The sequence below is a fragment of the Phasianus colchicus genome, chromosome 22 (genome assembly GCF_987193195.1).
Source record: "Phasianus colchicus chromosome 22, bPhaCol1.hap1.1, whole genome shotgun sequence".
In the NCBI taxonomy this organism is placed as follows: Eukaryota; Metazoa; Chordata; class Aves; order Galliformes; family Phasianidae; genus Phasianus; species Phasianus colchicus.
Window position 1 is genome coordinate 345,307 of NC_143457.1, and position 23,969 is coordinate 369,275.

Genomic DNA, 23,969 nt, shown 5'->3' on the forward strand with positions numbered 1-23,969 from the left:
TTTTTAGAATCGTACCTTTAAAAAAAGAAAAAAAGAAAAAAAAAAGGGAATTGCAGAAATCAACACTTTGAAAGAAAAAGAGGGGGGAATTGTGGGAATGGAATGTTGTTTCTGCATTTGACATTAACAAGAGCAGCTGGTTTGAAGAAGTAGAACATCATGCATTTGTATTCTGTAACTTATCCTTAGAAATAGTTGATCTAAGAAGTAAAATACCGTATATGTTAGCGGTATGTTTTAAAACATTATTACTGAATTATGTGATTAATTCTTTCTTGCAAAACTGAATAGTTGTTAAATGGTCCAAACAATGCGAGTATAGTGTGTTAGGGATTAGAAAACATACTATAGAGTTGTTCTGTTAGATAAGAAACTGCCAGCAAGAGAAAAACAGATGTAGCAAACATCAGAGAAGCCAGGGCCTCTACACAAGGCCGGACTGTCTCACTCCGTGAGAAGTTGGGATGTGACAGGCAGGCGCCAAGATAGCACAGAAACATAAGCTCTTAGTTGTTTAATTACCGCTAGCATTTGTGCCCTTTACACTGGTCACTGTTCTGGTCATCCCTCTGTCCTCGCACAGAGATAAGCTGGGAAGGAGGACAGAGGGGAGTGTCTTGGAGCCCGCCTGCGGCACCCTGAGGTTCCCACAGAGTGGGACAGCTCTGCTTCGTGCAAAGGCCCTGGCTCCTTGAAAGCGTGTTCAATGTGTTTCACTTCTGCTGGCCTAACGAACCACCTCACAGCGGGTTTCCCGGTTCAGAACACTACACCCACATCGCTTAGGACATCTAGAGCCTACCGCAGCTTTGTGAGAAAGGATTTCTCACGTAACTCGGTAACTGCGTTTCTAAAACACGCTACTAATGTGCGCACGGAACTTCCACTTTTCACATCAGCTGTTTCTAAGGATGCGCCACAGCGCGCTTCTTCAGATCAACCGCCCTTTCCAATACCCGACGCAGAAACGACGCTTCCGCTCTCCGCGGCGCGTCGCTACGGGTGAGCAGAGCGGCTCGGTACGCCTCACCGCGCCGAGCTCCGTAAGACGCGCGAGGGCAGGCCGGCCGAGGACGGGACCGGCGGCGCGCGCAGCCCCTCGCGGCGCCCGGCAGCCCGCGCCGAGCGGCCCGACGTCCCGCGGCTCAAAGCGCCGCCGCGCGAAGCGCGAACCGGCCGCTCGGCGCCGCGCATGCGCCGCCCCAAGCGCGAACCGGCCGCTCGGCGCCGCGCATGCGCCGCCCCGCCCCGCGCTGTGACGTCGCGCGTCGCCGCGGTCGGCAGGGAGGGCGTTCCGCCGCGTGCGGCGGGGAGCTCCCTTAGCGGCGCGCGAGTGCCGGCCTTCCGCCGCTCCCTCTCGCTCGCTCCCTCTCCCGGCCATGGCACGGCGCACGAAGCCCGAGGTGGAGCGGTACGTCGCCTCCGTGCAGGCCGCCGCCTCCTCTCCCAGAGCGGTGAGTGCTGCGGCCCGGCCGGCGCCGCCGGCGGCGCTCCCTCGGCCTTCCCCGGGCCGCGGTGGGGGCCGCTCCCCGCCCGCCCCGTCCCTCCGCCCCTCCCGCGGGTGCCGGGCCCGAGGGCGGGCTCCTCCGGCGGGGAGTCGAAGCCGAGGGAGGCTGCCGGCGGGCGGGCGCGGAGTCGCCTCCTCGAAAACGCGGTTCGCCGCAGCTGCGCGCCTCGGAAAGCCGCTGAGCCCTCGGCGGCTTCGGAAGGAGCCCGGCGGCGGGGCGGAGTTCGGCTCCCTCCCGTTCCGTGGGCACGGTCCCCGGGCTTCCGGCCTTCCCTCTCTCGAGGAGCCGGAATAGGGAACGCGTGCCGTTCGGCTTTGGGCTCGTTTGGCCGCTGTGCGGCTGCTGTTGCCGTGGGTGCGACGGCGTTGTGAAACGCCGGCAGGAAGAGAGGGAGAGGCGGGGGGAAATAGCTCTGCTGCCTGCGTTGGTGGCTGGGCAGCCGGGTGATCCCCTGCTCTCTGGAACGACTGGCTGTGGAGCGCGGTCGGTGATGGAAGTAGCTGCTGGTCTTCCTGTTGCGTTGATTTTGGAGAGGAGGGTTGTGCGAGGCTGCCGGCGTTTCTTTTGAAATTCCTTTCCAGCCCCGTTTACGAGGAGGCGGGGCAGGCGAGAGAGGAAGGTGACAGAAGCATGGACAGGAGGAGCTTGATTTGTGGCATTTGTTTTCTTCTGCAACGTAGATAGGTTGCAAGAGAAACAGCTTGTATGTAGCTGACCCCATTCTCCTCTCTTTAGTCGGAAGTGTGCTTGTGAAAAGTAACAAGTGTGAGGACTTGCTTTGCTACTAACCTCAGTTTCGCTTTGGTAGCCTTTGCCAGTTACTGGGAAGAAATGTTATGTTCTTACTCCTGTGTCTTTCAAAAACAAAGCCCAGAGTACAAGGAGTGAACTGGAGCTGATAACTGTGAAGACACTTTAGGAAGTATTATGCACCCCTGGAAAGAAGGGTCTCCCTACTCAATTACTTCAAAAGTACTGTATATTTAAAATGTACCCTTTGTTTTTTTTTCTTCAGAGATCGTTAAAAGGATTCTTTTTTGCTAAGCTGTACTTTGAGATAAAAGAATATGAACTTGCTAAGAGGTAATAAACGTTACGTATGTTGTTCTGTTCTTTAAAGTGTGATGGGAAAGCTAAATGAAGTAGAGTGGAGAAATGAAGACCGTTGTCATGCTGTTTTAAGGTAGCAGCAAATGGGAAATATGGTGCCATTTAAATCTTCCTAAAACGGCAACTTAAAGCATGGGTAGTTACGTGGTGCTGTAAAAACCCATCCGGTAGAAATGTCTTTTATGCCATCGTGTTACGTCCTTCTTACAGTTCCTGTGAGCTACTGCTTTATTTAATGAAGGCCAGTGCTTGCAGGCAAATATGCAACATCTGTACGTGTAGCAATAATGTGCCTTACTTGAAGATCTAGATCAAGCCCCTTGAACTAAATACAGCTAACTGTCCTGTATGACAGATTAAAGTCCCACGTTAGCTGCAAGGTGTGGGGGGACTTGTAATACTGAGGAATACTGATCCTTCTGGTTTTTCTTTCTTTCTTTATTTACTCTGTAGATATACATCTATTTATCTCAGTGTCCGAGAGAGAGATCCCAAAGCGCACAGGTTTCTGGGACAGATCTACGAGGCTCAGGATAACACGGAAGAAGCTTTTGGGTGTTACAAGGTAAGCACCTCCCTCACCTCCCTGATGTCCTGCTTTATTCCTTTGTAAATGGACTTGATCTTTGTGCTTCCTGCTCTGATAGTCTTCTTCCCGCTGCCCTTTGGACTAAGAATATGTGAGCCCTGTAGAATTCTGCAGTAGGGATTATGGTGACAGCAGTAATCTGGCTGCTACTGAAAGACTGGACTGAGAGTGTTTTTCAGTTGCATTGTTTGTTTTCTTGTTAGCGGTGGGCTTTTTGTTTGTTTGTTTCCTCAGAAGTAGAGGGAATGGGGCAAATACAGTTCCGATTAGGTAAGCATATAAATGTGAACTTCACAGTCTGTGTTTCATTATTCGGGCACCGGGGAGGGAGAGGATACACACAAAAGTCTTGTTGCCAGCACAGTGACTGAGTGCCATCAGTCTTTGTGACTTAATTCTGTTTTCCGGAAGCCTCCGTATTAGGTTAGGCTAGAGATACCCCTGGTCTGGCTGTCTGAGTAGAGCAGCAGCGGGTGGTAGAGGAGCTGGTTTTGACATTGTTTCTCTTATGGTGTTCTGAATTCCAGCAGTTGTCTGGGTGTTACAAACCAATGGTGGCCTTCTTGAAAGGGAAAAAGGCTTTTCTTAAAGTAGTGAGAAAGTATTTATTGATAGTTCTAATTTGACTTGCTGGGTCTGTTTAATGGGGGACATGTTTGACATGTTTTCTTTCTTGTTCTACGTGGACTGCAAGATCAAGTTACTAGTAACCTTTTTTCTTATGTGCATGCATGGGGAAAACCAGCGTTCTGTGGAGCTGAATCCAATGCAGAAAGATCTTGTACTGAAGATTGCAGAGTTACTATGCAGTAACGACATCGCTGATGGAAGAGCAGAGTACTGGGTTGAGAAAGCTGCCAGGCTCTTCCCTGGGAATCCTGCTGCTTACAGATTGAAGGTAAATTCCTGCTTCTGATCTCTGTTCTGTGCCTAGAAGAAACTTTAGTTGCGTCAAGCGATGGGAAAACCATGGTAGTAATATTATCCAAGAGGTCAAGATTAGATAGGTTAAGTATTGTCTCTATTACATGACTACACTGCTTTCTAGTTTTTTTTAATTTGAGTTGAAAACTGTCAAGTGTATGAGATGCTGTTATTCCCTAATACTGTGTAAATGCTTTCAGTCATACAATCTCACTTTTGTACAGGTGTTAGTTTTCTGGAGCACAACTGCAATGAAATCAAAGTCTTGAGAGGCTTGTGCTTTGGGATTTTTTGTGTGGTTATGTTATTTTATTTTTTTTAGACAAGCTGTTCTGTATTGACGTGTGTCATCTTTGAACCAGGTGGTTTGACAGTCTTAACTTAGCATCTAACTTAGCATCTACAGGATGCAAACTCTAAAGCTTTGGGTTTTGTGTTTTTTTTTTTTTTTTTTCCCTCACTTCTAAAATGTTTGTCAAACTCTCTGTAGCACCTACCAGCTTTCCAGAGCAGTTTGAGTAATGTAGCCTGTAATGGCGATGAGAAAACAGTCAGGTAACATAGTTGCTGAAGAGGCTCTCGTAGAGAATGAAATTTTAACGTGTTGCCTTCGTATGTGATAGGAGCAGTTACTGGAGCGTAAAGGCGAAGATGGCTGGAATCAGCTCTTTGATATGACTCAAACCGAGCTCTATGCGAGACCAGACGATCCCTACCTTAACATCAGACTGGTTGCTCTCTACCGTTCAAATAATAGATTAAGAGATGCTGTGCTTCATTGTCAGGAGGCGGAGAAGAAAATAGCTGTAGACTCCAGCTTGGAGTGGTGTTTGTGCGTCATAAAGACATTTGAGGTATTTAATCATGTTTTGATCCTGTCATAATCTCCCATGTCCTTGAAACCGGTGTTATTCTCTTAGTATCGTTACAATGGCAGCTAATTCTCAAGTGGCTTAACTCCTTTAAATGTAATGTCTGTGGAAACAGTGATTTATTTAGGATTTTCTTAAGCCTTAAAGCGTTGTTTAGTTTCTAGCTGAGGTATTAAGTTAGATACAGCAGCTCCATCAGGGAGGGAATTGCTGAGGCAAATAGTTCCTGGAACATTGCTGCTGAAGAATACGTTAACATCTCACCTGGGAAACTGGATTATGTAGCAAGAAGTTCTGGAGAAACTCTTGCCTTCATAGAAGGATGGCGGTTCCTCATTCTGTGATGAACTTTATTCTTTAGGAATATCTTGAATCAGTACGAGACTTGGAGGCTGATAAAAATAATTGGAGAGCTGTCAAGAAGGATCATCTGCTGGCCTATTCTAGCTTGGCTAAAATGACGCTTGCTTCTAGAGATGTTTGACAAAGCAGAGGGGCCCTTGAAAGGTACTCTTTTAACTGTTCTGCTTATTTAAAAAAAGAAAAAAAAAAAAAGAAAAAAATTGAATATTTTTTCTGGGTCACCGAACTTCTAGCAGGCATCATTTTCAGTGAGTAGCTGTTTTATGGATGGAAGAGGAGTTCCTCTGTACTAACTGCAAAGAGCAAATGTTGCTAGGCTTGATCCGCAAGCTGTGTCTGAGCTAAAGGCCTCAGAGAAGACTCAGTGATAGGGGTCTAGTATAAATCCTGGGAGACCAGGACTTGGTTGAAAATGAATCTTTTCTATGTTCCAGTTTTGATTGTGTGCTTCACTCAGTGAAGCCGTGTGCGGATGGACCTGATGAGCTGTCTCGTACCTTCCTTGAAATGAAAGGACACTTCTACATGCACGCTGGAACTTTCCTGCTGAAAACGGCCCAGAACAACGAGACACAATGGAGAGATGCATGTGAACTCGCAGCATTGTGTTATCTGAAAAGTTTCCACGTAAGTCACTCTTCAGTTTGTGCCTGTAATTGTTGCAGTTCTTGAATGCTCTCACTGTATGCGCACTGAACGCCTGCATTCCAAAAACTAACTACTGTTTTTAAGGCTGTCTCCTGGCCAAATCTTACCCTTCCATACTTGTTTAAAAGATTTCAAGTAGTGTGAAGAAAATCTCATCTGTTTCACTTGTCAGAAGTAAAGTGACTAAGGGCTAATGAGTGTGTTTCCTATAGGCTATTCCCTTCTCTGTAATGCAGCTAAAATAACTAGTATTAAGGTTAGTGGTATGGGGGGGAGGGGAATGACCTGAGTAGCTCTCATATACTAATTCCATAAGCAGCAGAGCTTGATCAAGCTTAATTCTTTGCTTTATGGAATAAAATCAGCAGATGATGCTTTACTAGCGTTTGAAGCTATTAAGAAAGTGGTTTCGTACTGGAATCTTGCCATTGTAAGTTTGTAAATTGCATTACCTCAAAATGCTTTTCTATTACTTACATTCTGACTGATTATTCCTAATCCATATGCTGTTACTTAGCTTTATCAAAGAAAGGCAGAAGAGGTTGAGAGTGGTGATACGTTACCAGAAGAACGCAAAGCCTATCTTGTTAAAAGAAAGCATTACCTGATGAAGATCATTGACGAAAGCTCCTCTGACCCGTCAGTAGCTGACTAAGTAAAAGAATTAATGCTTGTGTGAGTTGTCGTCTTACGTTAATGTTAACAGATATAGGGCTTTCCTGGGGGAACAAAAACAACAAAAAACACCCAGAATTTCTGTGCAGAAAGCCTTGCAAGCTGTGCAGCCGTAGATCAGAGCACAGCCTCTTGCTCTGAGGAAGAATTGCGATCATGACTTGCGTTTCAAATACATTTCTAGCTGCCGGTATCTGTTAAAGCTGTAACGGAAATGCTGAATGCAGTGATCCAGGAGCTTGGAGAGAATGGTGAAGAGGGAAGTCTTGCCTCCGGAAATATCTCACCAGCTGCACACGTGGAAGTAAAATATTCAATTCCATCACCTAAGAAGTTCTCTTTCTCGCCAACAAATACCTACCAGGTATATTAGCCGGTTACTCTTCTAGGGAAGTGTTACGTTTGTATAAAAAAATCCAAGTTCAATTAGTTTTGTTCTTTTCTTTCCAGTTTTCTCCTAAGACTCTCTCTCAGTGGGCAGAAGATCACAAGTCCTTACTTCAAAAGCTGTGTCAGCACGTGGAAGCTTTAACGGTAAGCAACTTTAGTCACTATATTCGATGCAGAACAGTTGATCTTTTTGTTCTGGTAAGTACTTTGTGACCCAAGCATTGAACTTCCCTTACCAGGCTACCTCTTAAAACTCAGTGAAGAGAACTGCTATAAACATCTGCTTAAAGTGAGTTCAAGAGTAAAACTTTGTTGCCTACAAACTCTGATTTGGTACTCAGATATGGGAAGCAATCCTGAGGATTGTGCGTGCAGAAAGTTGTGCTTTCTTCAGCTTAGCTACTGTCATCTTTGTTCTGGGTTTATTTCTAGCTTCAGGGAACAGTCTCAGTTTCGTAAAGCATGGGAAGATCATAGGTTATTGCAGCACTTAACTCATCTTTTTTGTGTGTGTGTCTCAGACCTTGAACATGCTTTTAAATAGCAGAGGAGCGTAGGGATCGTTCCTTAGGTTTTCTCCAAATACCAATGTAATATGTTTACATGCTCTTAATTGAAACACTGTCTTTAATAGAATGAAATATGGGAAATGAAACGTAATAGTTCCAGTGTAAATGTATCATCTCACTGCTGGCCTGCTGGAAGCTATGAAACAGATACAGTGTCAGATGGTTATTGGAGAGCACAAAATCTTCATGAAGCTCCTTTAAGGGGTAAGTTGATGCTGAATTTTTAATTGAACACTTAGCTAAACGGAGTAAGACTTCTTAAAATGTTTCTGCAGTGTTCTGAGATGAATGAGTAAAACTGGTCCCCTGGGAAAGTTCACTCAAGTCAGTAATCACAAAAACTGGATATAAGCTCCTTTCTTGGTGTTCCTTTTCAGTTGCTACCTCTGGCCCATCTGTTCACTGTAGCCAGTCACCTGCTTGTAACTCGCAGTATCTTCAAAGAACTGCTGCAACCAGTGTAACACCAACAAAGGTGAGGACATACGAATCCGCTCAAGCCATTTCTACTGATGTGGTGAACTGGTTTTGTTTCTGTGTGTAGCAGGATATAACTGCGGTTCCCTAGAGAGCGTTTACTAAACTTGAGGTCTGCTGGAGACAGGCAGAAAGTTCCGTAATCAGCTAAGCTTTGGGATATTGGGTTTGGGAGAAACAGCCAGCAAAGCATGTTTTTAACCTGCTAACATATGTCCTCTGCTCGTTGTCTGCATTGTTCTTTTCCCCAAAATAGTATGGGGGCTTGATTTTTTTTTTTTTTTTAAATACTAAAGAAAAATGAGTCTATTCAGCTTACGCTTCTCCCCAGTCTGTGTTTTCAGATACCACTCAAGTTTTGAACGTATGATTTTAGTTAAAACTGATTAGAGTTGAAATCTCATTTTATGGTACGCCTTGCTATTAAGAGTACATGTTGCATGGGCTTTAGCACCCTAATCCCTTTTCCTCCTTTTCCACAAGGAAGTAACGGTGCTTTTTCTTTAGGCACCTGTCTGTGGCATGGATGGACTTGCACCTCAGCAGCGTAGATATGCTCATCAACAAGCAATCCGCACGCCACCTCTGCGAAACACTTGCGCTGCCATGTTTCCTCAAGACACGTATGGCGCACCTTGGCATTTTGATGCTCCATCTGCTGGAATCATTTTGCCTTGTGGTGATCGCTACAACTACAGCCTTCCACAGGCAAGCACAAATCCACCACTGCCTGAACCAGGCTATTTCACAAAACGTGTGGTTTTAAAACCTCTAGAATCCAGTGTTAGTGCCGCACAGGACAAATTGGGATCTGCCTTTGCTAAAAAGGAAGGCCAGTGGAACTGTGACATCTGTTTAGTAAGAAATGAACCCACTGCCCCAAAATGTGTTACTTGCCAGAATACAAGCAAAACTAATTCAGAAGTATCTCTTCAAGAATTTTCCTTGAAACTTGAAGGGAAAACACCAGCATGTACCTCTCAGAATCTTGCAGATGGTGAAGCAAAGCCTGCAGAGGAAGGATGTAATTTTTCAATGTGGATGCCTCTCGGTGGATTTAAATTTGGTATACAGGAGTCCAGTAAAAATACCGCTAAGAAAGATGATCCATCCAAAGAGTGTACAACTGACTTGACAAACATGGATGAAAAAGACAAAAACGAACTGCCTTCGAGTAGTGGAGTTGCACTCCAGTCTGAAGAAACAGCAGACAGGGACAAGAGTGAGCACACCCGTGAGAAAGGCACGTTGGTAACATCTCATGTTTCTCGTACTAATGCAGCCAAAGCATCTCCTTGTGGTAACAACGCTGTAGCTGTGCTGGAGGAAGCTACCAGGGAGAGAAGCGACCTCGGCCATGGTGGTGATGCTTCTGATGCCACCGTAGAAGCTTTAGAGGTATCAAGCACCTCTGAAACGCCAGCAAAAACGGAGGTTTCTGCTCCAAAGTTTGTATTTAGATCTGAATTGTCAGGAGCGTTTTCAGTAACAAAGAGACATTCCCGTTTGGGAATACTTCAGCCCCCGGCTCCCTCTTTGGATTCAGCTTGAATCGTCCAAGAAAGAGCGATGAAGGAACTTCAGCATCTCGTAAAGCAGAGCAGGAAAAAGCGGGAGTAGCTGAACCACCCAAAAGCTGTAGTGCTGCTCAGAAACCTTGGGAGAGCGAGGCATCCCAGCCGGCTCCTTCGGCACAGGGTGGGCCCTCCAACTTCTCGTTTAAAATCCTGGAGAAAGGTGAGTGTTAATTGAACCAGTAATTTATTCAAGTGTGCAGCTCATTAGTCAGTCACTTGTTAACGCTGGTCATTGTGTATTACTTCTTCTGTCTTAATAGTATGTTGTTTCTTTCAGTTCTAATGCACGTCTGTGAATCTTCAAATCCTAGACTTTCAACTTGAGTAAATATGAAGTTGTAGTTCTTTGCACGTAAGAACAGAAGCGTGCCTTATGCGGGACTCAGTGCAACTCTGTAGTGAGAAAGGGAGTTGCGGGTAGGATTTTGGAATCTGTCCGAGGCGTCAGAGTTGATCTTAGTGTTGCTTTTTTTGTAGGGAAGGAGTTTGGTACTGCTAGAACCAGGAGATGCTAATATTGTTTAAACAACGAGGCGTTGTTTAAAATGTCAGGGTGAAGTGCTGACAGTGCATTTTTTGTGTTGAACTGGCAGTGTTTGTGCTCAGGCCTCGCTCTGACTGGTAAACTCCGAAAACAGCAGTTGTGCTTAAGCTTCAACTCGAATTATCCCTTCAACTAGGAGGCATCCTTCTTGTCTGCTTCCATTCCTTTCCAGTAACTTCACATCTTTAGCTGGAGCCTTTGTTTGTCGTGGTTTTTCTTCTTGTACTTCCCAGAAGTATTGTGAAATAAGCTCTATTCAGTCTCTGGTTAATATCATCTGGAGTTCCAAATGCTCAAAGTTCATCGGTAGCACACGCTGCTGCTGACTGCTTTCTGTTTCTTACTTTCTTTTTCAGTCCTTGGTTTTGCTTTTCCTCTGTAGATGATACCCATATGGCTCTTCTCTGTGGTTGTATTTTGTTTGGCGTATGGCCATCAATAATTCTTGTAACAACATGAAAATGCTGACCTGTTCTTGGTCTGAGACGTGAATTTCAAAAGGAAAGTGTATAGTGCTACTAGAACCAACAGACAATTATTTACAATAAGTTTACAATATTTAAATTGAGAAAAACTGTCATCTTCCATTTGGCCAGTCACTCTTTCTGAGGCTGTGAGTGTCTGTGTACTAATAAAAGGTGGCACGTATTGAGCTACTGGAAATATAAGTAAATGTCAAAGGAAGCTAGTATCTGTAGTGGCAGTTGCAAGATTGAAGTCTTCATTATTGCATGGAGGTTCTTTGATAGCAGCAGAAAACCCAAGTATGACGGATTTACAGTTCCTTGGTTATCCTGAATGAGTGTCTTTTTACATAATGATGTTATTTCAAAAGCTCTACATTTAAGATGTTCTGAATATCGTTAGGTTACTTTATAATGTATGTGCCAAAAATGATCACGGTATTTAGCTGTCTTATCAGCTGTTTTCCACTAATTTTTGTGCTTTGCAGCAGGCCCCCCAGTCAAACGTGAATGTGTTACTGCTTGGGAAACTAAATCTTCTGAGCAGAAGGCTAAAGGAGAAACTCCACAGGTCCCTTCTACGTCTGTCTGTGGCTTTAGTAGCAGTGCGGAGGATGCCAGTCCAGAAGGCTCTCAGAAAGAAGTAAAAACTCAAAGAAAAAGTACGAGTCAAGTCTTTACGAAAGTTTAGGCAATAAAGTTGCAGTATTATTCTTAGACTATTTTCACTTAGTGAGAAATAAAGCGTCTGGCAGATTAGAAACTACTTGACTTCTTTGACTGTGTCTCAAGTCTGTTCTGGCACTGGAACTATGGTACTACTAAGAACTTAAGTTTCTCTGGGAGAGAAAGGAAACAGCTTTGCCTCCTAAAGTAGAAACAGCTTTGGCTAGTAGAATTCCTCCTAGCAGGTATGTAAGAGTTAAGTGATTTCAGAGCAGTTTCCAAGGGAAATGGTGCTTGTTTTGGAATCGTACTGCTTCAAAGGTACTTCAGTCTCTTGTTGAGTCAAAGCTGTGTGTGTTTTAAGAGTGATGAAGAATGTCTGAAAGCTTCCAACAACAATTCTTGTTTGCTTTTTGTTTTTCCCCAGTTGTTCACTTCCCTTAATCCCTGGTAGTTAGCTGTTCTGAAACATTAGTAGCACTATAGGAAAGTTGGAGACTGAGAACTTACTATCTTGTTTTTACTGTACTGCTGTTGATAAATTTCTTCATTTAATTACAATTTCTGGAAGGGAGGGGGAGGGGAGAGAGAAAATGTGGTTTTTTTGGAGGGAGTCGTTATTCTTAGTGTCCAGACTTAATGGAGTTTGAAGTTTGTATCTTAGGCTCTTATGGCTTATTTGCTTACTGTTTTATTAATCGTACTGACTCAGTCTCTACAAGTAAGGAAGAATTACATACTCCATCAACCAGTGAAGCAACAGCAACAGTATTTGTGCAGTCAGCTGCCAGCAGCGGAGAAGCAGAATCCACAGAAACTGCTCGCGTGTCAGAGAATTTACCAGGAGGTGGTGATACAGCTTTTTAGGAAGTAGAACAACTTGCTTGAAGAAGCCTGATGTAGCTTTGTAAGGCTTAACTCAGTTGTTCATGTCTGGATTTCGTGTTTAACCTTAGTATGCCTAATAAGAGGAGAAGCTTACAATGACTGTAGTCTTCTAGTTTGGCTTCCTGTAAAGAATAGAACTTAATTGCAGGTTAGTATAATGACTAAGCAAGACTGATAGAGCACCAAAAAACAGTATGTAGTGTCCTTTAATTGGAACAGTTAATCTGATGAAGTCTGCAAAATGTTGTCTTCCTCTTTCTGCAATATCTTGTCTGCCTTTCCTCATCCGTTAATCATATTATGACGTCTGTTGTTTTCTTTCTTGCCTTGCCTGCTCTTTTTCTCCTTCAGAAATGCTTGTCTGTCACATGTTTCTCCAGTTCTTTCAAGCTTTTCTTTAACTGTGGAAGATGTGTTAATTGAAGGATGTTAAAAGGCAGTAATGTGCACATATAAAGTGAGGAGGATACGCAGCTGTGAGGCCTCCATTTATTATTTTCAGTTGATTCTTATTCTGATCAAATGCCAGTATTAAGTTACTTAGCAGCCTTCATAAGGGGAACACCTGGAATGCTAACAGTGCTGGGTTATCACTCAGCACATCATTCAGCAGACCTGAAATTTCACTGGGAAATATGCCGGCACACTTGATAGCTTAAAAATGAATTTCAAAGGCTGAAATCTGTTGGGCTCTCTCCTTTTGAGAAGGCAGGGCTGTTCGGTCACTTCAGTGCATGATGAGTATAGAGCTGTGGGTACAAAGCCACTGAAGAAAGGAAAACATCGAATAATTTTGGATTATGATGTCAGAATTGTAACAGTGTTGTTGGTGACAATTTCTGGGGGAAATCATGCATTACTGTGCTGTGTTTTAGGTGGAGGTAGTCTGGAGAAGAAGATGAAGGAATTCCCTTCAAAGAGAGGGCAAAATTTTACAGTTGGGCCAGAGATGCTGCTCAGTGGAAGGAGCGCGGTGTTGGAGAGCTCAGGGTCCTCTTCCATACACAGAAGAAGTGTTACAGGATCCTTATGAGAAGGGACCAAGTTCTTGAGGTGTGTGCAAAGCATGTCATCGCTAAAGAAATGAACTTAGTGCCCTCTGAAACATCAAACAGTGTTTTAATTTGGACAGCTACAGGTGATGCTGGTTAGTCGGTTGAGTGGTTTTTACAGTTCTTTTCAGTATCTTCTGTAGTTTGTTTGGCTTTGTTTTACCCTGGAGATTATACAGAACAAAAGCTGCTGATCTCTGGCTGCAGTGACTAGAGCTAAGGAAATCTCGGATTTGTTTTCAGATGGTGAAGTGAAAGTAGAGCAATTTGGGGTCAGAGCTAAAGTTCAAGAACTGGCTAATTCTTTTGAGAGGAGATTTGGAGAATGCCAGGAAAGCTTGTCAGAGCTGCAGAAGGGCCACCTCTCTCTGGCAGCGGAGCTGTCAAAGGACACCAACCCTGTTGTTGTGTATTTTGTTTCTGCCAGTGACGAACCTGTAGGACACACAACCACGGAGCTGCTTTCAAATATTGTCCCTCGAACAGCTGAAAATTTCAGGGCCCTGTGCACAGGGGAGAAAGGCTTGTGGGTTCAAGAATACCACATTTCACAGAATAGTTAGTGACTTCGATGTCAGGTAAGCTTAATGTGAAGGCTTTTCATTGAGAGAAAAAACCCATCTGGGCTGCAGCACTCCATGAATCCTGCCTGAAAGTGAGCTTTTCCAGTTCTTGAATGTGGTGAGAGTAGCCGAAATCAGCAGGGCTGCAGTCAGCAGCGATGCCTCAAGCTTTCCCGACACTTCTAGAGACCATCGCATTTTATTCTTGGAAAGCTATGACTTCATGGGAATGCCACAGACTTGCATGTTAGACTTCGTTTCGTTCATACCTGTTATCTGCCTGATCACTTCTCTTTGGCAGCTGTTGGATCTGTAGGCTCTTCAGAGCCGGGTGTCAGCCTTTGGCAGCAGCAGGAGGCGGAGCTCCCGACGTATTGCAGGCAGCGTTTGCGCTGCTCAGGGCCTTGGCTGCAGCGTGCGTGCAGAGAACAGCGTGAGTGTTTGGCATGGCTGTGCAGCAGAGAATATGAAATGGTAGTTTTCTCACTTCCTCAGTGCCTCCCAGCACAGGACTCTGTGGTAGATCAGAAATTGGTGTGCGTGTTGGATTTGCTGTTTAGCAAGTGCATTCTCCTGCTGTATCTCTGTGTGTCTTTGTATTCTACTGTACTTTGACTGCAGGAGTTTTCTCGCAGGAGGGTCAGGGCCATCCAAACTCAGTTCTGTTGTGCTTTGAGTATGGAGCTCTTTCAAGCCTTGATTCTAGGCCTAGTGGAGTAGAAGCCAACACTGTGTGAACAACAGTTGAAAAGTGTCCTTTTCTAGAAGAGGAGCAAGGTGATGTAATTCTAGCAATTCAGTTGCAGGCTTCTTTTAACTTTGTGTAGCATGGCATTTTACATCCTGTTACTATGTTTCCTACAGGTGAGTTTGTTATTGGTTGCGTTACTAAAGCTATGAACAACCACTGGAAGTGCTTCTGCTGTGATATCTGCCAACAAGTATTGGCAGGAGTTGGATTTGTCAAGAATAACGGCAGGTGGGTCTTCACCCTTCCTTCTATCACTGATAATGATGAAAATGGAATGACAGTTGGGAGGGATGTAGAGGTTATGGTTCCTAAGGCTTTCCTGCTGAGATGGAGTAACCAAAGTGTCTTTTATGAGAAAAAGGTCTAAGAATGCATCACAAAACTGAGAGTGGATATCTTAAAATGTGTGCATAAAATATTAACTACTTGTCTACTTCGACACCAGATTTCCTGTCAAGTGTGTTTTGTACCTGGTGATGTTTCAGGATGAGTAGGATACACTGTGGTAGACACTTAAAAACAAATCAGATGCAGAAGTTTTGTCATTTTTAAATAGATTTTTATTTTCCCAACAGGGGTTCCCCAATTTGAGTCCAGTTTATCACCTTTTTCACTAATAAATGCGCTCATTTCAGTGGGATCCTTCACGGTTTTGTTTTTTTTTTAAGTAAACTGTGTAGCCATTGATTTCATGCTTTTAATGCAGTACATGTGGTTATGTAGAGAGTTAGGGCCCGTTTTGCCATCCAGCTTCCAATCTAAATTTCTGAAGAGTCTGAGGGTAAAGCATGGGAGTGGGGCGGGATGAAAGACTGCAATTTGCAGCACAGGGTGGTACCATAGGAAATAGGAAATCTGGGTGCAAACTTGCTTATAGCAGCAAAATGACATTATTTTTCTAATACAAAGGGCAGAAAATTGGTTGTCTTCGGCTGCTTCAGTCATTATCTTGCCTATGTTCTTTGCTTTTAGTTGAGTTGCACAAAGTGTGTTTTTCTTTTCAGATTTCCTTCATCTCGTTTCATCAGCTTCTGCAGCTGCAGAATACATAGCTGCATGTTTTTACATCCCCCAGTGATGCATGGATGAGGGGGCATTGTAGGATATAACACACGTTACTAGTTGTTTGCTTTTTAGTACAAAGGAAGCTATCATTTCATTATCATGGCAGAGGCTGATTTGAAGAACAACCTGTAGTGTTGTCAGCGGTATTGTCAGCTTATATTTTTCTTTCTCTGATGTTTGATATCACGGGGAAAATGCAGAGGAGTGCATTTTTCTTTCCTTCAATTACATTTAAGTAAATCTAAAAGAAACCTGTGCTAAGAGAGCCAGAATGTAAGCCAGGCATGACTACAGCTTTCTAACCTGTTTGAGACAAGCTCCGTAGCTATTTTCATAGAGATTTGATGCATCCTACTTAGCAGGCTTTTCTCAGAATCAATCAAGCTTGTTTAAAAAAAAATAATCATATTGAACTGTCATATTTGATGCTGCTAAAGACATTATTATAGTATAAATCCTGTTACTGAAACAAGTGCTAAAAATTAAATGATCTCTACGGAAGCTCTGAAGTTGAAATTGTTCTATTCATGCTCTCAATTAATGAAGTTTTGAACAGGAAGGAATTCACTGCTGATGCTCACGAACCGAAAGGAGAATAATTATATGGTTTACCTGCCGTGACAAAATGGGCGTCCCCATCTGTGGAGCACGTAGAAGACCAGTTGAAGGACGTGTGGTGAACGCTATGGGCAAACAGTGGCACGTGGGGGTAAGCATCAGCTGACACGTTGTCTTTCACAAGTGTAAAGGTTAACGTACTTACCTGGAATATCGCTGATCAGCTTCCATGAAAGGGTTAGAAAAGTGTGCAGCAGTGATCAGCAAATGCATCTCCTAATCCCATTTTCAACCTTGATGTGCCTGATCTTCCACTGAGAAAAGACCTCTGCCTGCGGAGCTAAAATCAGGAGATGTCCCAGGAAGCATTGCGAGGTCCTTGCAGAAGAAAATGTCACCAAGTGAGAAGCAGGATATATGGAAAGGCAGTAAAGTTCTGTGACAAACGTAGTGCTAGTGGGCATTATAACGTTTCTATGGCTTCCAGTTACTTGCCACGTAAGTATCTCTAAAGCAGTTTAGGTGACAGTTCATATTTCAAGTCTCTGTACAAGATTTACTTCTTTATCTTCCATTTAAGTTATAAAGATAAGCAGTCTAGGCCTTTTGTTGTGAAAATATCCTGTAGCATGTACTTTAATATCCTGTAGCATGTACTTTCTTCACAAGATGCAGTGGTGCTGAAAATGTAATCTTTGTCATTAATAACGTATCAGAATCACTTCAGTGCATTTTTTTTGTAACTTTTGGGTTGAAATGTTAAAGACAGTAAAAGGAATGTTATTTTAGTGATCTAAAAGTACAAAACAATAGTTGTAATTCTTATTTTCAGGATAGCTGGGCTAATCAGAATCTAGTTGCTCTTCAAGCTTAGTGTTGCTTATGTTGAGCTGTTTCAAGCTTTTACAGATGTTTAAATGAGAGCAGCTAATGACACCCAGTTTTCCCGAAGAACATAAAGACGACTTGCCACTCAGGAGTAGTGGTTTAACACAAAGCTTTTGAATGGCGTGGTCTTCCTTACAGCTGCAATTCTAAGATGACCGTGTGTTAAGATGAGCTGCATCAAGCAGCTCTTTCATCCGGTTGCTGAAGACTAACAAAGACTAAATTTGTCAGAGGACAGCACCTAGCATTTAAAGAAGAGGTATATGTAGTTGTACCGTTTCCCTCCAGACTCCCTTGACTGTGCAGTCGAGCACCATAATGGATAGACCTTTATTCTTTGGAAGCCAGGTGCAAGGTGTTGTGTACACATCTCTGCTTGGATAAATAAAGGAGGATTACATTTGGGAGTTCTGCAAATTTGCAGGTGGATCCTAAATTTGTCAGCGATGAAGGGCAGGTGATTGAAATATGCTGGCATCCCTGCAGACAATAAATGCCATGACATGATTAGCAACAGTATTGCAGTCAGGATAGAGCAAGAACATACACCAGGCAAGAGTTGTGTGTTGAGTGGATGTACAGATGTTCAGCTGGATGTTTACTAAAAATGTGTATGTGACTCTTCATTGCTGGATTTCAAATGCTCAGATGTTCAGGATTAGGGAAGCAGCAAAACAAAACCATATTTGTAGAGGGTGGAGCAGATGTGAAGAAATATTTTCATTTTTAATATCATGAAGACATTTGTAATTAGATGACGCAAGATTCAATTGGAAACCCAAATCAGACTTGCCATCCTTCTCCTTTTATTTCAGTTTAAATAAAACAGGAAAGCTATTGAGATACATTTGAGAAATTACCGTCAATAAAATCATTGCTTGAAAACTTTGTTGTTTCTCCTTCCTCTTCAGCTGTTTCCCCTGCAGTCATGTGATTGAAGGAGATGGTAAGCAGTTCTCAGCTGTTTTCTTAGCTTAGTTACGTTTTGATGAAAGTTCTTTCTAAAAGTGGAAGGAAGGTCCTTTGTTGAATCCCTCACTGCTCCCATTAGACCGCAAAGAGGCATTCTCTCTATCAGACATCAGGATAGATGTGATTAGTCAGAGGCCAAATGGGAAGAAGACCTTACAGCAGCTGTTTTGTGATGATGGAAGATGAAACAGGAGCTAAAGAGAAACCTTTTAGTAGTAACCAAAGGCCAGGGATGCTGGGAGATGCAGAGGAGGCTTCCTGCCCCACCAGCTTTAAAAAGGGACTCATACCGCTGTGAGGATGACCACATAGGCATCTCCCCAAATGAACTTAGGGATCCATGACCCAGATTTGTAAAAATATTTAGATACTGAACAATTTAGGTGGGCTTTGTGAGGGATTATTTTTTATTAAGTGCCTAGCTTCTATTGTTTCAGTTTGGTTCCTGGAGATATTCACCTATCTGTCACAGGCACCTGTCTTTTGAAAACAGAGGCTGGTGATAATTGCACAAAACCAGGAAGGGATTGTACCTGGAAAGATCTGTCCTGCAAAGGCATAAGTGCAAGTGTCTTAATTTTGAGGAGGAGAGAGGCCCACACATCATCCACTGTGGGGCAGAGAAAGAGCCCTGGTATGGACCAGGTACATTACAGGTACAGGGACCCGTATGTCTTAAGGAGATGTCCTCCATTTGGGTGAAGGAGCGAGGGTGCTCCCCCAGAGGGTGGATCCACAGCTATAGGCTGTGTGATGCAGATCGGTGTGGGAGCACAACCCTTGAGAGCAGGGTCCCACTTGGGGAGTTATCTCTGAGGTGAAATATTGCAAGGCACCCTGAGATTGAGGCTATAATGCGCTCGGGAATGTAAGCTTTGTAATACTTTGGAGAAATCATTGCAACAAAAATGCGCTGGGGGGCATTTGCAGTTAGCTGCCAGGAAGGGGCCTGGTAGGATCATGTAACGAGTAAATGTCCAAACTGGTTTTTCATTGTTGTTATCTTTGTGATTGATAAGTGTTTCTGTTATAAAATTATTGCTTGTGGAATTCCATTTACAACACAAGTGCTCTTGTTGCTGGGAGACATTGGTTATAGCTCGTGCCCAGGGAATTTGGTGTTCCTGTGCCCTGGGGAAGTAGGCAGACTCCATTACCCAGCAACGAGACTTTATAAGCGGCTGCTATCTAGTGTGAATGCTAACCTTTGGATCCAAGGTGTGAGTGGTGTGAACGTGGGAATCGAGTTTAGTTGGATATTTGTTTAACCCTGTATTTGTTATCAGAGCCTTGACCTGTAGTACTGCCCAGGAATTACAGTGGAATAGAGGAAACTGGCATTTTGGTTGGCGTTGTGGACTGGGGTTTAAAGAGGAGTATGTATTTGGTCACGGTAACTTACGAGCTATAAGGTGTGGACTTTGGGGAACAATAAAGAATCAATGAAATTAAGTATGGAGGAACACAGGGAAAGGAAGTTCCCAGGCAAATTCCACCTGAGATATTGCTGGAGAGCCTGGGGGCCCCGTGAGCAAGAAAACTTTAATTAAAAATTGTAATCAGTGGTGGTTGGAAGGCGATGACCATTTAGCAGTTAATATTGTTTTTGCGAAGTCAGGAGATGAGATGCTGGGAACAAATAGCCTTCATCTGCAGAGACCTGGGAAACTTGATATCCCAGTGTTAGCACAGGAAGCCTTAGGAAGGGAGGAGCTGAGAGCAGGGCTCTAGGACCCAGAGATCTCTTCAGGAAGAGCTGAAGGGGGAGAGCTGGAAGAGCCCAGGAGGGTTCTGCCCCCGTTGAACGGGAAAGCAGTTAGTGCAAAAAGAGGTGCTGGATTTGGTAACAGATGCAGTAACAGTCAAGGGTAGAGAAGATTAAGCTGAGGAAGGAATTGCAGCAAAGTGTGGAATTTGTAGTAACTGGAGCATCTAATTGGGTGTTAAATACTCCAGTGAGTGGTGAATTTGTAACCGTAAGGGAAGACACTGGCAAAAGTGAGGAAGTTTACTTTCTTAACCCTTAACTTAGTGTAGGTGAACAGGTAGGGATACACAAATGTTTGTAGGTGCCAAATTCACCAAAGCCTTTACTAGGGCGAGATTTATTAGAACAACTGGAATCTTGAAATCAAGTTGAAAGGAAAATTGGAATGTAAGGTACAAGAAGAACAGTTAATGGAGGTGCTTAGTTTAGCATTGATCACTACCCCTGCTGGGACCAGGATCCCAGACAAAGGAAGTGATCAAGTCTATCCTGGGGTGTGGGTAGTAGAGACCCCAGGAAGAGCTAAGAATGCAGCACCACTAGCAATCGGAATAAAGCAGGGAGCTCGGCTGGTTTGGATTAAACTGTACCCCCTCAAATTCGGAGATGGGAAAGGAATCCAGCCAATAATTGACAGTTTTCAGAAATTCGGGTTGTTACTGGAGTGTGAGCACAAGATTTAAGGGCCATCAATAGAATAGTGTAGGATTTATACCCATTGGTAGCATACCCATACACGCTGCTTTCAAAATTATCAGGTGAATTGGCATGGTTTGCTGTTCTGGACCTAGAAGATGCCATTTTTGTCCACCATTGAGTCCAGAGAATCAGCTCATGTTTACCTTTGAGTGGGAGAATCCTGATTCAGGAAGAGCAACACAACTTACATGCACAGCACTTTTCCAGAGGTTAAAACAAACAAACAAACAAAAGTCCCACTCTTTTCAGGAACCAACTTGCCAAAGACTGGAGCAATGGGTACGGCCCCAGGACAAGGAACCCTGTCACAGCACATGGATGGCCTTCTGATAGCTACCACAACAAAGGAGGTATGCATAGCAAGGACAATTAGTCTGCTAAACTTTCTCGGACTTGATGGCTATTGAGTTTCTCCACAGAAAGCCCAGATGGCGTGGCCACAAGTAACCTTGGGTTACGAAATTGCTGCTGGATTCCAAACCCTAGAGAACAACAAGGAAGGAAGCGATTTGCCAGACTGTGGAACCTCAAGCAGCAAAGGCGCTCCGGACTTTCCTAGGGATGACAAGGTGGTGTTGCGTATGGATATACAACTATGGAATACTGGTAAAAACTCTCTATGCCCTTTTTAAATCCTATCCAGAGGTCCTCATTCAGGTTGAGGAGGGCAAAGCAGACTAAGGTTTACCTGTGGCAATTAGACACAGACTCTGTTGTTCGTGCAGAACAAAAACTTTTATTGTGTACAGTGAACTTGAACAATATGCTCTTGGTCAAGTGTCTTATGAATTGTGACCCTCCTGCTGCATGCGGCAGTGCTGGATCTTCCATCCTGCCCTGAAGGAGATGGCACTAGAGCTGGGCTCGTCCCTCTTGTGCCATCCCGTGGCACACAGGCCACTCACCTCTGTCAGCCACCTCAGGTTTGCCACTGGTCAGCTTGACCTTGATAGCATCTGCTCACTCCCGTGCCAGGTGCACAAGCTGGACGCCTCGTGATCACGTCGAGAGGCTCGGTCTGGCACAGATAGTTACAATCTTTCGGCTTTCTCCCTTCATTCTGCTGAACTTGTTTACATCTCCCAAGGTCTTTTGCTAATCAGAGCAAGAATGTCCTTCTTTTCTCCCGGCGATGCACAGAGTAAAGGAAGCAAAATACAGGACCTGGATAAACTAATCGAGGGGGCTTGGAGAGCATTCAGAAACAGAGGACACAGAGGTGCAGGCTTCAAAACAAGATAATAGTTCCCACCTCCCTATTATGGGCCATAATCATGGCTGAGCACAGGAAAACTCACTGGGGAACCGAGACCCTGTATAAATACTTGAGCCAACGGGTTGTGGCTTGGAATTTATACACCACCACTAAGCAGGTAACACAGCAATGTGAGATCTGTTTACAGAGTAATCCTAGAACAGGCCCCAGGGTGCCCTGGGACAAACAGGGAAGGGAATTTATCCTGGGCAACAATGGTGAATTGATTTCCCTGAACTCCCAAGAAAAGGGGGGTATAAGTATATGCTGGTATTAACAGACACCTTTTCAGGTTGGCCATAGGCTTTTCCCTTGCAGGACCAACAGGGTGCAGGGAGTAACTAAAGTACTGTTACAAGAGATAATTCCAGGATTTGGGGTTCCAGAACATATCATATCATATCATATACAGCGATCAAGGTGAAAGAGCAAGCTTGTGGAGCTACACGTGAGTTAAGAAGACATCTCAACCCCAGTGGAATATTAAGAAGACTGGACCATTGGAGCTAAGGATTAAGAGACAGTAAGTTTAGAATGTGTTTATAGATTGCACTTGCTTTAGCCTGGTGTGAAATCACCTATTCAAATATCACTAGCGGTTAGCCTAAAGCTCACTGATTGTTGGATACGTACAGCCTTACCAAGAGATGGACGAATGGAAATCCCTCAGTGTGGGATTCCCTCCACCAATTGGACACTATGGGTGGAGCAGGAAGTAGGCGTAGGTGTGCAAATAAAATCACGACAATAGGAAAAAGGACCTAAATTCAGTATACAACTATAGACAGGCCTCAATGTGAGACCCTTCCTGAGAACTAGAAAGGACATTATGAGGAGGATACTTAGTGCTTCAATGGAACAGCGCCTCCTCCAGGGATACTGAGAACCTCTTGGAAAAGGGTGAAGCAGGTAATAACCCCCATATAGACAGGCCCTCTGGGTTCCGTAGTTTTATTGGATGGTTTATTCCTAGACTAGGAGTAAGTGAATCAGAAAAGGCAATTATCAGTATAGCAGCTACATTAGGGAAATCAAGAACTCAACTATGGATGCTATACTTGGATTGCAGACAGAGGTATCCTCTCTTAGTCAAGTAGTATTGCAGAAAGGAATGGCTCTTGATCTCCTGACGGCCAAAGAAGGAGGGGTGTACGCTATAATCAATCAAAACTGATGAAACTCAAAGAAAAGAAACAGATGTGCACACTAAACTATGGGAATAAATTCAGGTGATCCACCAAGTTATTTTGGATAACACCTCATTTGGATTTACAGAACTGTGGAGCAGATTAACCAGTTGGTTACGGAGCTTTGCCTGGCTAAAGCAACTCTTCAAGGCTTGTGTAGTCTTACTCTTTCTTGGAATATTCGTATGTGTTGTTACATTGTTTCTTGAGTATGTTTAATGGAAACAGCATAAGATACACTAAAAGATGGAAAGCGGGGCGTTTTTCATAAATCCTGAGGTGAGAATGGTGTCATCTAGCGACGTGACAATTGCTAGATTGTAGAAAAGGGGGGAATTGATGTGGGACTATTTCTTTAGAATTGTTTCGGAATTATGTACTAGGTAAGGAGGTGTAGAGCAGAAAAAGTGACGCAGATGTGGGGAAGTCTCTGGACTCTCAGGACGCGCTAGAGACATAACAGCACACCAATGTGGTTAAAGGCTATTAGTCTGCTTTATTGTTAAGCACTACTCTATTTATACATGTTAACAGAGCATTCTGCAAAACACTCCTCAACCGTTCACACAGGTGCTTAGCCAATCAGAGCCGTGAGATGTTCTTTCTTCTTCTGAAGGTGTCCTTGGTTCTCACGCCACTTATCTTGCTCCGCAGCTGCTGCTCCATGCAGTTTTTTCTTACGTTCCCACATTTCCCCCTTTTTTGTTTATTAGCAAACTTCTACCATACTATAAAATAATAACACGAATTATATTAATAATACAATCATTATAACTCAATCAAGGCCTCAATTGACAATACTATAAGTGTGAGAAAGGAAACAAGGCAAACATAACATCATGACAAGAAATACTGTTAACCTACTAAAAAGAACAAACACGTGTTTGGTCTGCAGCCCAACTTTCTGCAACCTGGAAATAAATCCCCAAGGGCCCCATTCTGTGCTA

At 43.8% G+C, this 23,969-nt stretch overlaps 1 protein-coding gene and 1 long non-coding RNA gene across 5 annotated transcripts; both read left to right on the forward strand.

Annotated features, from left to right (window-relative positions):
• The first annotated feature begins 1,250 nt into the window (after positions 1-1,250).
• Positions 1,251-17,843, forward strand: LOC149915222 (RANBP2-like and GRIP domain-containing protein 8). Of its 4 annotated transcripts, XM_090122870.1 has the most exons (18): positions 1,251-1,454; positions 2,524-2,591; positions 3,072-3,183; positions 3,953-4,105; positions 4,755-4,985; positions 5,365-5,510; positions 5,801-5,993; positions 6,532-6,689; positions 6,874-7,053; positions 7,140-7,223; positions 7,714-7,852; positions 8,026-8,123; positions 8,633-9,862; positions 11,199-11,372; positions 12,089-12,283; positions 13,140-13,894; positions 14,744-14,858; positions 16,242-17,843. In XM_090122870.1, exons 1-6 carry the CDS (start codon positions 1,380-1,382, stop codon positions 5,485-5,487), a joined length of 762 nt encoding a protein of 253 aa, XP_089978996.1. In that variant the 5' UTR covers positions 1,251-1,379; the 3' UTR covers positions 5,488-5,510; positions 5,801-5,993; positions 6,532-6,689; positions 6,874-7,053; positions 7,140-7,223; positions 7,714-7,852; positions 8,026-8,123; positions 8,633-9,862; positions 11,199-11,372; positions 12,089-12,283; positions 13,140-13,894; positions 14,744-14,858; positions 16,242-17,843. The 4 variants fall into 4 exon arrangements, with proteins under 4 accessions (XP_089978996.1, XP_089978997.1, XP_089978995.1 ...); XM_090122871.1 differs by lacking the exon at positions 1,251-1,454 and having other exon boundaries at positions 2,525-2,691; XM_090122869.1 differs by lacking the exons at positions 1,251-1,454; positions 2,524-2,591; positions 3,072-3,183; ... (1 more) ...; positions 4,755-4,985; positions 5,365-5,510 and having other exon boundaries at positions 5,805-5,993.
• Positions 17,844-18,093: 250 nt separating this feature from the next.
• On the forward strand, positions 18,094-23,753 carry LOC149915223 (uncharacterized). The gene is made up of 3 exons (XR_016459304.1): positions 18,094-18,758; positions 20,830-21,149; positions 22,154-23,753. It is a non-coding gene; the product is annotated as an uncharacterized LOC149915223 (long non-coding RNA).
• The last annotated feature ends 216 nt before the right edge of the window (positions 23,754-23,969 follow it).

Coding starts and splice junctions, on each gene's coding strand:
- LOC149915222 (XM_090122869.1), top strand. CDS start 6,904: ATGCTGAATGCAGTGATCCAGGAGCTTGGAGAGAATGGTGAAGAGGGA. Junction 7,054..7,139: donor CGCCAACAAATACCTACCAG/GTATATTAGCCG, acceptor TTTTCTTTCCAG/TTTTCTCCTAAGACTCTCTC. Junction 7,853..8,025: donor TCATGAAGCTCCTTTAAGGG/GTAAGTTGATGC, acceptor GTTCCTTTTCAG/TTGCTACCTCTGGCCCATCT.